The sequence below is a fragment of the Myxocyprinus asiaticus genome, chromosome 5, assembly GCF_019703515.2.
Source record: "Myxocyprinus asiaticus isolate MX2 ecotype Aquarium Trade chromosome 5, UBuf_Myxa_2, whole genome shotgun sequence".
In the NCBI taxonomy this organism is placed as follows: domain Eukaryota; kingdom Metazoa; phylum Chordata; class Actinopteri; order Cypriniformes; family Catostomidae; genus Myxocyprinus; species Myxocyprinus asiaticus.
This window is the reverse complement of record NC_059348.1, coordinates 24,681,174-24,697,100: the sequence shown is the minus strand read 5'-3', so window position 1 is coordinate 24,697,100 and position 15,927 is coordinate 24,681,174. Positions and strand designations below refer to the sequence as shown.

General features: G+C 37.4%; 1 protein-coding gene across 1 annotated transcript in view; it reads left to right on the top strand.

Moving 5' to 3' along the window:
* The window catches only part of LOC127440388 (dihydropyrimidine dehydrogenase [NADP(+)]), a 231,188-nt gene extending 217,711 nt beyond the window's left edge, over positions 1 to 13,477 (top strand). The window contains exons 21-23 of the mRNA XM_051696916.1: positions 9,315 to 9,464; positions 10,065 to 10,205; positions 12,271 to 13,477. Of these exons, the coding sequence (XP_051552876.1) occupies positions 9,315 to 9,464; positions 10,065 to 10,205; positions 12,271 to 12,435 (456 nt within the window). The 3' untranslated portion in view covers positions 12,436 to 13,477. The remainder of the gene's footprint in view (positions 1 to 9,314; positions 9,465 to 10,064; positions 10,206 to 12,270) is intronic.
* Positions 13,478 to 15,927: the final 2,450 nt, after the last annotated feature.

Genomic DNA, 15,927 nt, shown 5'->3' with positions numbered 1-15,927 from the left:
TTTACACACTAGTTTTTCAACAGCAATATGTAATATGCTTTTGCGTTTATGTTGTCAGTTTGATCATCAATGTGTTGAGATGGCTGCTCAATTTCACCAGTAACGGGCTCTGGCTCGAGCAGCACGGTGGAAGGGGTGTGTGTTTGTGTCTACTGCAAACTCGGATTTACATCTGCCTCCATTTCGGTATGAAATGCCCACTTTTCACAATCCATCAACAACTGATGGATAAAATCTGTCAGAGAGTGCAGAGGCAGGAAACAAATGCAGAGTTGAAAAATAAAAGATAATTTATGTAATAAACAAGGGCAAAAAACACAAACCAAAACTCCCACAAGGTGGAAAAACAAACATAAACTACCCAGAAGGGGAAAAGGGTAATCCAGGCTGATGCAGAGGGAAACAGGACCAACCAGACCGACACAGGAAACAGTTGGGGGAAACAGGGCCGACAGGGATGACTGAAAACATAAGACTGGAAACGAGACCGATTAACAAGCAGGACTGACTTGAATACACACAAGACGAACTGGACTGCAAACACGAGGAGACTAAAATAGGGAGAGAAATCAAATGGGTTAACAGGGGACAGGTGAGGCAAATGAACTAAAAATAAGCAAACAAGGAGGCGGGGTATGACATAAGACAGAGAGACACGTGGCGATACAGAAACAAAACAAAGCCACGTGCTCTCACAAGACAACAAAACAACTGAATGGCATGAGTGCACATTGCCAAGACAATGAGGCAATATACACCCATGTCAACCATCAGACAAGATGAGAGAATGCGTAGCAACGGCAAACAAAGCGATGCCACGCATTCTCACACTAAACGAAACCTGAGTGTACATTGCGAGGCAAACGCCACGTGATGCACACAAAAGGTGACAAAAACAAGACAGGACACCTGTGCGAGAGATCGGCCACACACACTCCCGACACCTTAAACCGAAGTGACCGAACCTTAGCACAACATGAAGGCTCATGACCCGGGCGTGCAAAGCGAGTGTGACACAAGGTGCACCCATATTCGCGAGACAGACAGAGAATTGACACAAGTGCATGGTGCCAAGATGACATAAGCACGATGCACCCACGTCAATAAAAGACAGACATGAGCACGAGTGTCCGGATCCTGACACAGACTGAAACCAATCCAGACAGGAAGTCAGGCGTGGTGCAGGTGTGGGTGCTGGCTTGTTGGCCGTGGCAGCCGTGGGCACTGGCTCGTTGGCTGTGGCAGGCGTAAGCGCTGTATCGTTGGCCGTGGCAGTCGTGGGTGCTGGCTCGTTGCCTGTGGCAGGTGCGGGTGTGGCAGCAGCAGGGGAATGGTCTCTGTGGCCGTGGACGCTGTCAGCGACTGAGGAGTGGGCACCCTCCTCCTCTTACAGGCGGAGGGAATTACTGCTGCAGTGACAGCCTCAGCTGTGAGTGACTTTTGAGGAGCTGGCAGGGGCTGGATGGTGGGAGTGTCGAAGTTGGTTTCCCACAGCCCGAGTTGGAACCTTTCTTCCATTATCTCAACGACACGATCTACCACCTTCCAGAAGGACCAAGTTCGCAGGTCTCCCCATATCTTCCAGTCAACTGGCTCTTCAAATCCGGACAGGAACTGAGGTATTAGGGCAGCTTCACCATAACCCAAGCCCTGAGCTAAATTTTTTCTAGTTCGATAAGCTGTTTCACACGGAAATATGTCAAAATACAGAAGTCGGTCGTAACTTCCAATTCATGCTCAAAAATCAAGATTTTTAAAATCAGTGACTTCCTAAAAACACAGTCAAAGAGGAAAAAAATTACGTAAAATAAAATTACTGGAATTGTGCTGATGCATTAAGAAAAATGCCTATAATAACATAGTAAAATTTGGTGTCAGCTTTTCATTGCAAAAGTCATTGTTTACACATTTCTTAATGGGGGACACAAAAGCCACCCATTTCATGGAATGACCCTTATGAGAGTGTTCAGTTAGCAATGCAGGTCAGACCCTTTACAGGTAATGAAATCATCAGATCTCATCGTACACAATTCCACCAGACCAAAACGTTTTCTTACTTTCAGATTTGATTGATGTCCTGTTAAAATTGTTTTCCCCAATGTCTCTGGCCTTACCTTAGAATGCTTAGTATCTGTCATGTGAGGTCTGCTTAGCTCTTAAAGTGTGATTACCAGCCATTACAAGGTAAGGAGAAAGATTAACACTTTTCTCGTCAAATCCCTTGCCAATGGTCGTTATGCTACAGAACATACGAGAGCGGGCTTCCATTCTAATTCTCGTATAATTTAAATCACTCAGCCCACACTGACATAATGTGTGCTGCTTCCTCCACTGCACTCTTGATTTACAATCCAGAGGGGAGATGGAGAATTGACAAGCCCTGTGTTTTGGAAAGCTCTGCATCTAATTAGCAAAGGCTTTCTGGTTGCCCGGGACATGAGATTTGGCAGTGCGTGTAGCTCCTCTCATTAAAACAGCACTCCTCGTGGAGTCGACCTGCAAAAAAAAAAAAAAAAAAAAAAAACTCTCTCCTAACAGTAAGAAAGAAAAGACATTCCTATTCCACCAACATGTTTGTATAACTGTTATTTGGTACTCTCGGTTTTCTATACAAGCATTCAACCTATCTGTTTCGCAGAAGCCCAAATCAAATGGCATTTTCTTTCTCTCAGTATCTCTTTGTAAAGCAAAATTCTTTGTGAAAACTCCCGTCATTATATTTTTCTCTTCCATTGTGAAGAGTATTGCTTTGTAGACTTCTCTTTGAATCCTTTGAATGATCTTAGAGCAAATTAGCATAAAGCAGATACGCTGTGGTTCGTAACTAAACAGAAGACAGGAGAGGGAGAGAGAGCTCATCTAATAGGGCTGAATGAGGTTGCTGTGAGTCAGGCAGACTGCAGTTTTGTGTCTCTGGAAAACATGAAGTTCTAATGGGCATCAGGGATTTCCGCTGGTTGCCATTTAAGTACTCACAAGACTGCCGGAGGCAAAATGGTGGTCAGTTGCTTTGTATGTGGGTTTTGGTGAGATTTGGGAGGGAAATTTGAGCCAGTAAGGCGTGTTTGAGTGTTTTTGAAGGGCATAAAGGCAGAATAAAGTAATCCATACAACTCAAGTGGTGTAATCCATGTCTTCTGAAGTAATATGATCGCTTTGTGTGTGAAACAGACCAACATTTAAGTCCTTATTCACTATAAATCTTGACATCTGGCACAATTGGAACAGTGAGGGCTTCAAGACGGTGATTCTTTGATACTGTACATAAAACGTTGCATTTTCATTTTCTAGTATTTAACATAAACCTTTTGGCGACCACGGTACATTTAAAAAGTGTCCCATAAAAACTCAACCCAATTTAACTTGCGTCTACATTTTCAAAATAGCCCAAATGGGCATGAAACTGCAGACCTGGGCACATTGCATCTGGTTTGTTTACCACACTCTGCACGAGTCAAGCACGAGAAATCATGTGCTTCTTTCATGAACGCAACAAGGACACTGCGTATGTCAACATGTATTGTAGTGATGTTTCATTTGTGAATGAATTATTTTATTTTTTTAACAAATCTTTTAAGTGAACGAATATTTCTCGTTCACCTCCATACACTGACTCATATTTCTCGTTCACTGACATCTCTTCCTTTCGAAACCAATGAGCTCTAGTTTGAAGCAAGGGAGATGGCTTATCATGCCTGTAAAGACAGTAGCATTCAAGTGTGGGCTGTGATAAAGCATATAATTGGTTTTACCCACTGAATGAATACATCCCCACACTGAACCAGTCAAGACATCTCGTTCATGAACGAACTGAATGTGCTGGTACACTCGTTTGCGAGAAAGGTGAATGAATGAGTCATCTGCTGACTGGCTGAATGAGAGGAGGAGGAGCTGCATGTCATTCTTTCAGTTCAACGATCTCATCATTACAAGAGAAGGGGCCAGATAAATTATGAATAAAAGTGAGTGATGACCACACATTACACATATGACATATAGACATTATTGAAACTCATATTTTTCAGCTAGTTTTGTTGTGTTGTAAAAAGTTGTGCTCAACAGTTGCACAATATGATAGATATGCTTTGTTGTCATTCCTGGGGAAACACTTATGATGTTCAAGCATTCTGCAGTGCTGTTGTCTCTTTGTAGAAATGTAGATACAGAAATTTAAATAAAGGATAATTAGACTTGTTCCGGTCATGATGATTTAAAAGATGGTCATTTGGCACCATCTACAGGTGCAAAGGTGTAACTTGCAGAAATGGTCTATAAACAAATCAATGAACAAGTCGTTTTTGGTGAACGGATTCAAAAGACTCATGTCACTGAAATGAATAAAAATAAATATATTTGGTCTGTTTCTTACCCAAAGCAATCATATCACTTCAGAAGACATTAATTAAACCACTCGAATCGATTACTTAAAAGTTTTGGACCTCGGTGACTTACATTGTATGGACAAAAACACATTATACATCCTTCAAAATATCTTTGTGTTCCACAGAAGAAGAAAAAAGTCATATGAGTTTGAGATGATAAGAGGGTGAGTAAAATGATGAGAGAATTATTATTTTTGGGTGAACTATTCTTTAAGCTGTTGTTACGACCCTGGCCTTTTTATCTCTGTCCCACAGTGGCAGAGTGGGACAGTTGCTGGTTGGCGGGGGGAGTAATTTGTTTTTGTAATTTATTTATTTAGGGGTGTGTATATAAGTTATCTTTTTGCTCATTTTGGCTGCTTTCTTTTTGGGGTAGGATCACCTCTCCAGAGGAGTCACCGGTACAACTCTCTCTTCGATACTCACCTACAACTACCAGCTTCATGTGATGCCTTTCTTTTTGTTTAAACCCCTAGACATTTCTTTTGCTTATCATATTAATTTGACTTTATTTACAATAAATCTATTTTTCTAATTGCATTTTGTGTTTGACTCCACTTTATGATGCGGTCGGGAATGAGCTGGCCATAACACTGTATAGACAGCATCTGCGGCATACTGTAGAAAATAATTTTGACATCCCACAGTCGGTAAAACAAATGGTTACAGAAATTGTTGTTTGCCCTGTAGACTTCCATTGTAAGCACAGAACTGTGAAATAATTTTTTATCTATGTTTGTTTTTACAGCATGCCACAAATATTGTCCATATATCTTTTCTTGTATTTAACCTGAAACATTCCTTTAAGTTAAAGATGTTAATGCAAACATATCTCATACTGTATGTTGGAGCCATGGCCTAGAGGTTGGTGGTCCAGGTTGACTCAAGTTAAGATTCAGCCCCCCATCATTCTGCTCTTAATGGTCATCATCAGTAAAAAAAATTACAAAAATAAACATGTAAATAAATAGACAGTGGGGTTCAAAGAGTCCACTTTGAAAATATGTGATTTAATTTAGAACCTAAATTTCATTTAAACCTAGAAATAAAAATAAGTTTTAGGATTTTGAACTTGTTATTGTGTAAAATAAACATTTATGATTCTGCACTATTTTTAGGTCTCAAATAAAGTTAATTTGTGACATTGACCATGTTAACTGCTTTGTACAAAAGGTCAGATTTCCTTGGTGTCACAAGATGCTCTTGGGAACATTCTCAAATCATGCTGGAGAACATGGATCATTAGGTTTTTCACAAACTTGTGGAGTCCATGTCAGCTCGAGGGCATGCTGCCATTAAATCTAAAGGGGGACAAACCAAATACTAAAATTTTACTCAAATTGTTATGCTGATAACATCATTTGTAATGACAACAACTATATTAAATCAGAAAAATGCAAAATAGAAGTATTTTCACAAGTGGACTCAGAACCCCACTGTATATGATTCATATTTTTGGCACACCCTTAGGCTGTTGATTTGAATAGCAACCTGTCTCCATGTTGTAAAGTATTGAAAGTTGCAGTTTAATCAAGGTTTCACCAATACTGTCACAAGCAAGCCGCTCGTATCTCTATTTATTTTGACTGATGCACTTATAATGACATATCTCTGTCTACCCTGTGTGTTTTTGTGTGGGTCTGTGTGTGTACTCGGTGAATGTGCATGCACGTTTATATCCCCAGCCCCCGATGGGTTCCTCACACTGTCTGCTGTAGGGCTGGAACAGTTGATTCATTAGACTGTCAGCCTGTGCCTGAGAGAGTAATGCTTTTATGCAGGATTAGAACAGGGCCACCAGTGTTAGCTCTACAGGGAAATAAATACATGGAGGATGCGCCCACCCTAAGCTAGCCATTAGTCCTGCAGTCAACACTGCCACCATAGATTTGTTTTTCGGTTTCCTCTGATAGGTCCTGGCTTAGCAAAGGCCAATGCTCTCTGTCTGGGTGCCACTTTTTTTTTTTTTTAAGTGAGAAGTTTGATGTGGATGGCTAATAACTGAGTCCTTTCTTGCTGTGTTTTGATTCTTTTGCTTTGTGGCAGAGGCACTTCTGAGGCACTTCTATCTGGCCATGGTGGAAATGAAGGGTTACAGGCTGTTGTGGATGACAGCTTTGAGGAGATTGTGTAACTGGGAAAATGCAAGACCAATTTAAATGTCCTAGCATTGGGACGAATGGATTTGTGGCAGGCATTGTGAGGAATACTTGTTGCAGGAAGGGCGGAATAGCATGTTGTTTAAATGCGTGATTTTGCTGTTATTTTGCTGCAAGATATTGAAATATGTCGGAAACTGTTTATAAGAAAGTCAGTCAGTACGTTTACATGCACTTTAAATGTTTTATTTCTGTTATACTAAAACAATAATTTGTCTCTTTTTTTAATGTTTTAGACTAACAGAACTAGATTATGATATTGTAGTTTGGCCTCGATGAGCATGTGGGCTATACTTGTTAATTAGAGCACAACTGGTCTCTGCGTTGTGTGCATGCCCAGAAAGACGTAAAAATTAATGCACAGCATGCATATAATACTTGCTGATGAACTTCCTAGATTACGCATTATGTTGTGTTTACTTGGACAAACGATGAGGACTGAAACTTGACTACCCAAAAACCTGCTGTAGCTCGATTGCTCGATTGATGTAAACATACCGAGTATTTGTTCCAAAGGCTCAAATGATGGATATGATAATAATTGCCCAAAAAACACTGTTCATCCTGAAGATGAAAGGGCATTAATAAAACAGAAAATATCAGTTATTAAAAGTGGTGCCCATCAGCAACCCAAAAGTCCATTTCCCTCAAATTACCATTCATTACCATTTTAGTGTCAAACCATTAGTTTGACCAGCTAATCCTTGCAATTACCGGTAGTATTATGCGATCTCCTAACAATTCATTGCAGATACTCTTTATGGCTCCATTAAAAGGATGGCTAATTTTGTGACGAACTTGATTTCTCATCAGTGTTGCCGGCATTTCCTGTTGAATGGGCTTTGGAGAGTGAAGGCTCAAGGCACTTTTATGGCCACCTCTCAGACGCAGTGTGTCGGTATGGGAGTGTGACTTTGAATACGAATCGCCTCTTTAGCCCCGGCGCACTGGAGGGTCAGGCATGTGTGCGAGACTCTGAGGCAAAGATAACACTACAACCACTTTTGTTCTAAATGGATGTGGGAAGTGATTGCATGGATGGATCACACTTTCGATTACACTCATGTAAAAAGCAGTTTTTTTTTTAAATATGGATATTAATTCATATGACATCATGCTTGGCATGCTTAATGATTTACCTAAATCTTGTCTTGGTATAATTTTCTAGTAACAGTAATTATAATGTCATTAATTTTCATTGCACAATGTTTAACAGATCAGTAGTTCATGTACATTAAAATATGAATATAGATGAAAATATATGATTTAAAGATTAATGATGTTTCAAACTATTTGAATGTACATTAACTATTGATAAAATTATTTTGATGTTCTTAATGAAAGTTATTAAAGTATTACATTTTAAGATTTATAGTATTTATATTTCACTTGATCCCTTTTTTCAAATTCTGAAAAAATAAAAATTATTAAGAAATTTTAGCATTTTACAGTTTATTGAAGAATTCCTTTGTCAATCTTCAAAGTCTTTAAAGCAGGGGTGGAGAACCTTTCTTCCCATTTTTTTGCCATTCGAGTACTTACTAAATTATTCACAGGCCATACAATTGTTTGCAATTTCTGATTGTGGCTCACGCACCAAGCAAAACACTGAAAGGTCTGTCTATTGTACAATATTTTGCATCATTCTATTTTAATTGTAGTTTTTTACAATTAATTGAATCAAGGCTATTTTTTTTTTTCCTTTTTAAATTATTTCTCAAATGGCCTCAAGGGCCAGGTAATGGTATTGCAGTCCTTATACGGCCCTGAGGCCTGACGTTCCCCACCCCTGCTTTAAAGGAATATTCCGGGTTGAATACAAGTTAAGCTCAGTCAACAGCATTTGTGGCTTAATGTTGATTACACAAAAATAATAATAATTCGTCTCATCCCTTGTTTTCTTTTTTTTACAAAAGCATAAATCTGGGTTACAGTGAGGCATTTGCAATGGAAGTGAATTGGGCCAATCCATAAACATTACTCACTGTTTCAAAAGTATAGCCATAAGACGTAAACAATATTCATGTTATCATGATTTTAGTGTGATACAATTGCTTATTAACCTTTTCTATGTAAAGGTATATCCAATTTTACAACTTTGTTGCCATGATGACGTAACACTGTAAACCTTAAAACCTTAAAATGACCATACAATTTAACAGCTCAAAATAATACACAAGTTTTAACAGAAGAATGAATGTAAATGCTGTTATAAAATTATAAGCTTCACATTTCTACCTTTAAATCCTCCAAAAATTGGCCCCATCCCCTCACTGTAAACCAGATTTGTGGCTTTTTTTTATTTTATTTTTTTATTGCTTTTAAATTATTTATTTATTTATTTATTTATTTATTTTTTATGTTAAATGCTGTCGATCAGACTTAAGTTACTGAACCCGGAATATTCCTTTCATATTCATTATGTAATGTTTAGCAGATCAGTTGTACATGTACATTCAAATATGACTGTATAAATTAAAATATGTGATTCAAAGTTTAATGAAATTTCAAAATACTTGAATGCACATGAACTACTGATCTGATTTTTTTAATTACCTTAATAAAAGTTATTAAAGTGTTATCTTTCTAAATTTGATAGTATTTGTATTTCACATGATCTCAAAATTATGAAGAAATTTGAGCATTTTAAGGCTTTTAAATTAATATACTGTATTAAATTGAAAAATTCCTTTGGCAGTCTACAAATAACAACTCAAATGAACAAAAATATCTTTAAAACTTGTTTCACCTGTTTCATCCTTCTGTCCAATAGAGTCTTCCCAGCTTTGGACCATACTTGGAGACGAAGACTCGAGCCGTGGCAAAATACAAGAAGAGCCTGAAAGATGCCAATGACTATGGGGCCATGGACTCTAATGCAGCTCGAGTTAACATCCCTAAAAAACCCATCCCCAATGTGAAAGTAAGATAATATCTTCAAATATCATCCGGCATTAATTTTTGTTCCTTTACATATAGTATTTAGGATACTATATGTCCTCTAGAGGTGGAGAGCTTCCCCAGATGAGTCCTCCCAAGGTTTCCTCCTCATCTATATAACATCTTAGAAAGATTTTGATAGCCTTCAGCTTGCTCACTGGGGGTTTGGGCATTATTTAAATTTTTTCTGTTGTCTGTAAAGTTGCTTTGAAATAATATGTATTTTAAATAGCGCTATTCAAGTAAAACTTAATTGCATACATTGTGAAACTGTACAGAAAGGCACAAATAAGATTTCAACATACTGTCCATCTTTTATGTGTGAAGCTTTCTTGTAGCACGTGCAGTATTCCTGCTCATACCATTAAATGGCTTCATTCCTCAAGGTGATTAAGCTGTGAGGGATCTCGAGGAGGAAGTGGAGATCACAAAGTCGAAGTCAGACTTCAAAACCGATCTGTTTCTTTCAGCGCTGATTTAATTAAGCTAACTTAAGAACAGAACGCTGCCTTTCAAACTGGTTTTTTTAGACGCCACTGCTGTTTTTCTTGCCGTTTAATCCCTGCCCCTCATTTCTGTAAAGGATGTGATTGCCAGAGCGCTGAAGCATATTGGTGCCTATCAGGATCTGGACAACAATGAACAAGTGCAGGCCCTCATTGATCCAGAGATGTGTATCAACTGTGGCAAATGCTACATGACCTGCAATGACTCAGGCTACCAGGTAACACTGATCAGATAATTATGTGATACGTCATCTTGATGTGCCACATGTGATTTAAGGGGAAGCAATTACTTCTGTATCAGGGTCTGAAATTAGTCTCGGAGACTCCCATAAAACAACAACAAAATTAAAAATGTGAGAGCAAAAAATGCCCCATAATGAATTCCTCTGTTTTATATTGGTAACATCTGATACTATTTTAAGCCAAGTTATATGTATTATCGCAATAAATTTGTTGATTAAAACATTTTGTTTATGAAATGATTCAATTCAAGCATTTGCAATAAAGGGTTCAAAAGCATAAAGCTACACTATGTACGATTGTTTTGTTTGAAATGAACAAAATATCATTAATGAGCAAGTACACCAACAATCTGTCTTCCAAACCATTTTTTGCCTTACCCTGATTCACTATGGTAAGCCTATAATAATGATTTAGATCTTAGAGCTGTCGGGACGGATTTGGCGGGAAATTGCATACTTCCATCAGTCATCCGTGTGTGTTTACTTCATGTCCGTAAATAAAGAAAAGAAGGTCCAGCTATAGAGCGCGTGTATATGTGCGGTGATAGGTGTGGTAGTAGTTTGAAGCCGAAAGCTTGTAGCCACAACAAATGAGCGTCACTGACCTTGGATCATTCAAAAAGGCAACCCTCTGGGGAATCACCCTTTTTCAAAATAAAGAAACCTCGAAACAAGAAGAGTCTGCAAGCATAAAGGGAAGGTGACAGAGCCTGTAATAAAATACGAAACATGAGTTTTCCTCGCTCAGCAGGTAAGATATTTTATTGGACCGATAGTTAGCCAGGTAGCTCTCTTAGCTCGGTAGTTCATTAGATAGCGTTAGCTACTCTAATGGAATGCATTTTATTATGGATTGTTGTACTGCAGTGCTTGATTTCATTTTCGAGGAAGGACAATGGAAAAAATTCACTTTATGCTGGTAACAACGCAATCTCTAAACTAGTTACTATTAGTCTATTTGCATGCTAGCTAAGTTATAATAGTTACAACCTTTTGACCTTATCTGATATGACTAGCAATCATTGTCTAATGTTAGCATTGCCTAACTTTTGTAACATTATTTATTTTAAAACAATTGTCTTTATAAGTCAAAACAACAGAAGATATGCTACTTACCTGCTAATAAGACATATTTTTCAGATATCCGTCTTTTTCTTCCTTTCGTTATTTATTTTTTATTTTATTTTTTTGAGGGGAGGGTGTGAGTTTTGTTGTTAGTGACATTTGCTCTGATCAGTTGATTCCCTGTAACCATGGTTACATTGGTACTCCTCAAACCATCAAATTCATCCGTGCAGAAGAGCAGAGCCAAAGCCCGACTGACGTAATTGCCAAAACAATGTTCCTCCACAAGTAACTTGCAGTTCTACGCTTCAACCGCAAGAGGGCCAAACGTTACATAGTGTAGCTTTAATGCAGCACCGTGAAAAGGTGTCTTGAAATGCGTTTTTAACAGTTGAAGTAGTTCTTAACTTGACACAGCATCTAAAAATCACAGCGCTTTTTATCAAGACACTGAAACAGCAGCAGAACACTGTATTTATATACTGTATTTAAATACAGTATATTGATATATTTAGCCTTCCAATTTGAGCCTGAGTAAAGACCCCTGATTATTGAATCCAGGGAGCGAATAATGAGTATTTATGGAAAAGTACATTTCTGACAGTGTTACATTTACTATTTACATTACATATTGGACACAACATAAGGATACTAGCACATACAAGAAGTTTGTTTTCAGATTATACAGTATGTTGTCTTTTGAGGTCACTATTATAAAGTTCATGTACTGCCTTTGGCTCCAAGTATTGAAAACATAAAGAGCCAAACGCAGAGTCTAAAATTATAAAGGCTAGTGTGCAATGAAGGAGGCCAGCTATTTACCTTAAAGAATGGCACTGTTGTTCTAGCTGTCATTGTTGTTGCATTTTTTAGCTATGTGAAAAGCTCTCCCAGGATTGGGGAAATCCTCCTATGGAGAGTCGATAATTGTTCTAATGTAATAGCATTTTACCCTCCCCTTCCTCTTCTTTTTCAGGCTATTAAGTTTGACCCTGAGACCCATCTTCCTGTAATCATGGACAGCTGCACTGGCTGCACTCTCTGCCTGAGCGTGTGCCCCATCATCGACTGCATCAAAATGGTTACCAGGACAACGCTGTACGTGCCCAAAAGGGGCCTGCCTGTTAATTCCGTTTGCTAAACCACATTGTCGCTCCACCTGACCACAGAGAAAAGGAAACGAAGGACAGACGTCTCATTCAAAGCATTGATTCCACTTATAATTGCTGTGTGAAAAATTACCTTTATTATGAAAATGAATAATTAGCCAGCAGAAATAATTGCCTCATATTCCCAAGCCAGTTATGCTAGAATAATAGTGCTGGCACAAAAGAGTCACATTATTTCAAAACAACAAAGTGCAATGTTTTGTTTAATTTTTTTTTTTTTTTTTTCCCAAGATATAGCAATCAGAAGTTAAAGGGAGGATTGATTGAGAAAATTGGTTGTTGTTTCTCTGATATAAATGCCAAAAAATAAATACTATCCCAGGAATTTTAATAATTGACAACGAGCACATTTACATGCACAACCTTACAACGATTATGCTTAAAATGCCAAAAATGTGTATGGGAACATGGATTTCCTTTATCGGGGTAAGATCATAAACGATTTAAGCGAAAAACATTATCAACAGAAGTACCCATTATCTCGATTCTGTTCTGCATGTAAACACCTTTACCGGTGTTCTTACCAGCTTATGCAATGTGCGCAAGTGATTGTTTGTTGTAACGTTTTGACTTCAAAAGCAGATAATATAATCTGATGATTTCAAGTCTCATGTAAACACACTTTTCTTGTGTTGTAGGATTTTTTGAATAAGCTGGTTTTTGGTTGTTATCAGCGTTTTGGTGTGCATGTAAACATGCTCAATATTGAAGTCTCATTTTTGACTGGACAATTATGAAATACAGTACACATTATTTTGAAACTAAGGAAAATTTTAATTAATTTGGTGAATGGTAATTGTGAATAATATTAACAATAAAGCCTATAATAAGTATTTATAAAACATTTATGCATTAATGTTTGTTAGTGATTAATCACATTACTTATTTACTCCCCAAAAATTTATTTCAAATGATAAGTAAATAATCACCAAAAAAATAAATAAAAACATGATGTATTAATTGTTGTCAAATAAGAGTGATCGTTTATATTAATAAAATATTCCTGCATTATAATTGTGTCTTACGTTTGTAGCTAAAGAATGTCAGTTTGTTTTCTTGAAGACCAGTTTTAAATTTAGATACAGAAACAGAACAAAGCATTCCAATTATTTTTAAAAGAGTTCCTTTAATGCCTCAATTGATTTGTTTTGCAAAGCAATGCATTCGCTGCAGCTGATACGAGTACAAGTCTGAAAGGGTCATGCCTGCTCTCTATTGTGTTAATATGATTCTACTATAATTGTTACATCTGCAAACAAATAACTGATTGGGTACACTGGACAAGTCTGAAGACCGAGTTAATTAAAATGCTATCGTTTTCATCTTCAAGATACAGACCGTTCGTTCTCTGAGAGGGTTTGTGTTTGAAATGCAGGAAAACGTTTATTTTGAAAAACAGCTGGCAGACATGTCTGAGTTATTTCATCATTTATTATAACTGCACAATAACAAGGGATTAGAAGGGAAACTGGTCCTCCATAAATCTAAAGTTTGCACTGGAGCTCCATTAATTTGGCCATGACTTAACTTGCTTTGTAAAAATGTTTGCTTAAGAAAAATTTGCAACCAACACCAAGCAAGATGAGTAGGTTCAGCAAAAAGAAAGTCATATTCTTTCTTTCTTCCATCGAACACAAAGGAGTTGTTGGACAAATTGTTAGTCTCAGTCACCATTTACTTGTATTGTATAGAATAAAAGACCTCCTTTAGAGTTTCACTGAGAATAGAAAGCCATATGGGTTTGGAACAACATGACGGTGAGTAAATGATGACTGAATTTTCATGTTTGGGTGAACTATCCCTAAAGTGGACTTTTTATTACTTGCTACATTATTGTGCTCAATTCAAGGTAAAAACCCATATTTACATTGCACAGCAGCAGGTCAATGAAGCCAGCTTGATGGCTATTACAGCAAGTCACTGGTCAGAGCTGCATTTTCCATCAACCCACTTCCTTTCTCTGATTGCAATTAACAAATGATGTGCCTGGATCATAGCCAGGCGTGCCGGGTTAAATTATTCATAAATGTTAATAAGACAAGCGAGAGCACTCCCTCTTTTCCTCCTCCTGCTCCCCCTCCTAAGAGCCGTATTAGAGAAATAATATTGACCTTTCCATCGGAACTCCCACACGTGACACAGGAAGCTGCTGCTCCATCATAATTTCCATGTATTTTCTGAAGGCACACAGAGACTGGCTTTTTCTCTTTGACAGAAAGAACTGGCAGAACTGTGTTCAATGCTGAGCTCAGTTGAGAACAAGCAACAAAAATACATTTCTGCAACCTAAACGTGGATAGATATTGATGTCTGTTAGGAAGGAAGCAATGATCTGAAAATAAACATTGTTTTCAAACAGCATTCCCAAACTTCTCCCATCTGGCATTTGTTAACAAACAGATAGTCCCACCTCAAACTCATGCTACTGGTTGAGTCAATGTTGCTTGAACAAACAACAATATTTTATTTATAGTGCTACAGAGACACAGTGTGGGTAGTTGATGCAAAACGTGTCCATCGGCTTTTTTCTTTTTTTTTTTTTTTTTAATCAACAAAGATTTCAGGTTAAAATATATATGAATTTATAAAGGAAAGTTTATATCTTGGTCCTTTATATGTAGGTTCTACTGCTCACCCTTTATTTTAAGTTTTGAAAATTTTTTAATCCTCTTTTGGCCTTTACTAGTTCATTTTTAGTCTCTCAATTAAAATTAAGTCATAAAAGCTGCATGCATAATAATTATGCATAATAACAATAGGTGCTGTGAGTGATTTTTTTATTAAATTAAAACCTGTCAGATATCACTGAAATAGGTGCCATGAAATATCACACTTGTTTCTGTAACAGCCCTAGGCTCGGTAAACAGCGTGATATCTTTTGTTTAGCCAATAAGAAGACTCTCTGTCTGTCAATTATTGAGCATGTTCACAGGGCAGTACATTTATGCTTGTTTACTGTAAGTGAATGGCTAAAAGCACCTTTATGTTGACTTGACAAAGCCAACTTACTGTTATTCTACAGACATGGTTAAGGGTTTTTCCAAAATCCCTAAACAATGACTAAAATTGTCAATTATATCTCCAACTAGAGCTTTAATCCACATCCACCAAACTTGGTACAGACCTTCAGACTGTTCTGACTCGGTTTGCTATGGATTTTCTAACTGATCTGACTTATGGTTTTCGCACAACTAGGGCTGGGTATTGATACAGATTTCCTGATTCAGTTCGATTCCGATTCACAAGCTCTCAATTCGATTCCGATTCGATTCAATATCGGTTCAAATGGGTTTATTTCAGTTATAATATTCCTTTTGCTTACATATATATTATCTCCCAGCTAATGCTGTTAATTATACAGGGGACCTTTTAATTACGTACATTAGGAAAATATTAATTTTACTAATTATATTTTATTACTTTTTCCTCGTTTTTGTCGCATTTTGGCTTTTTAAAAATGAACA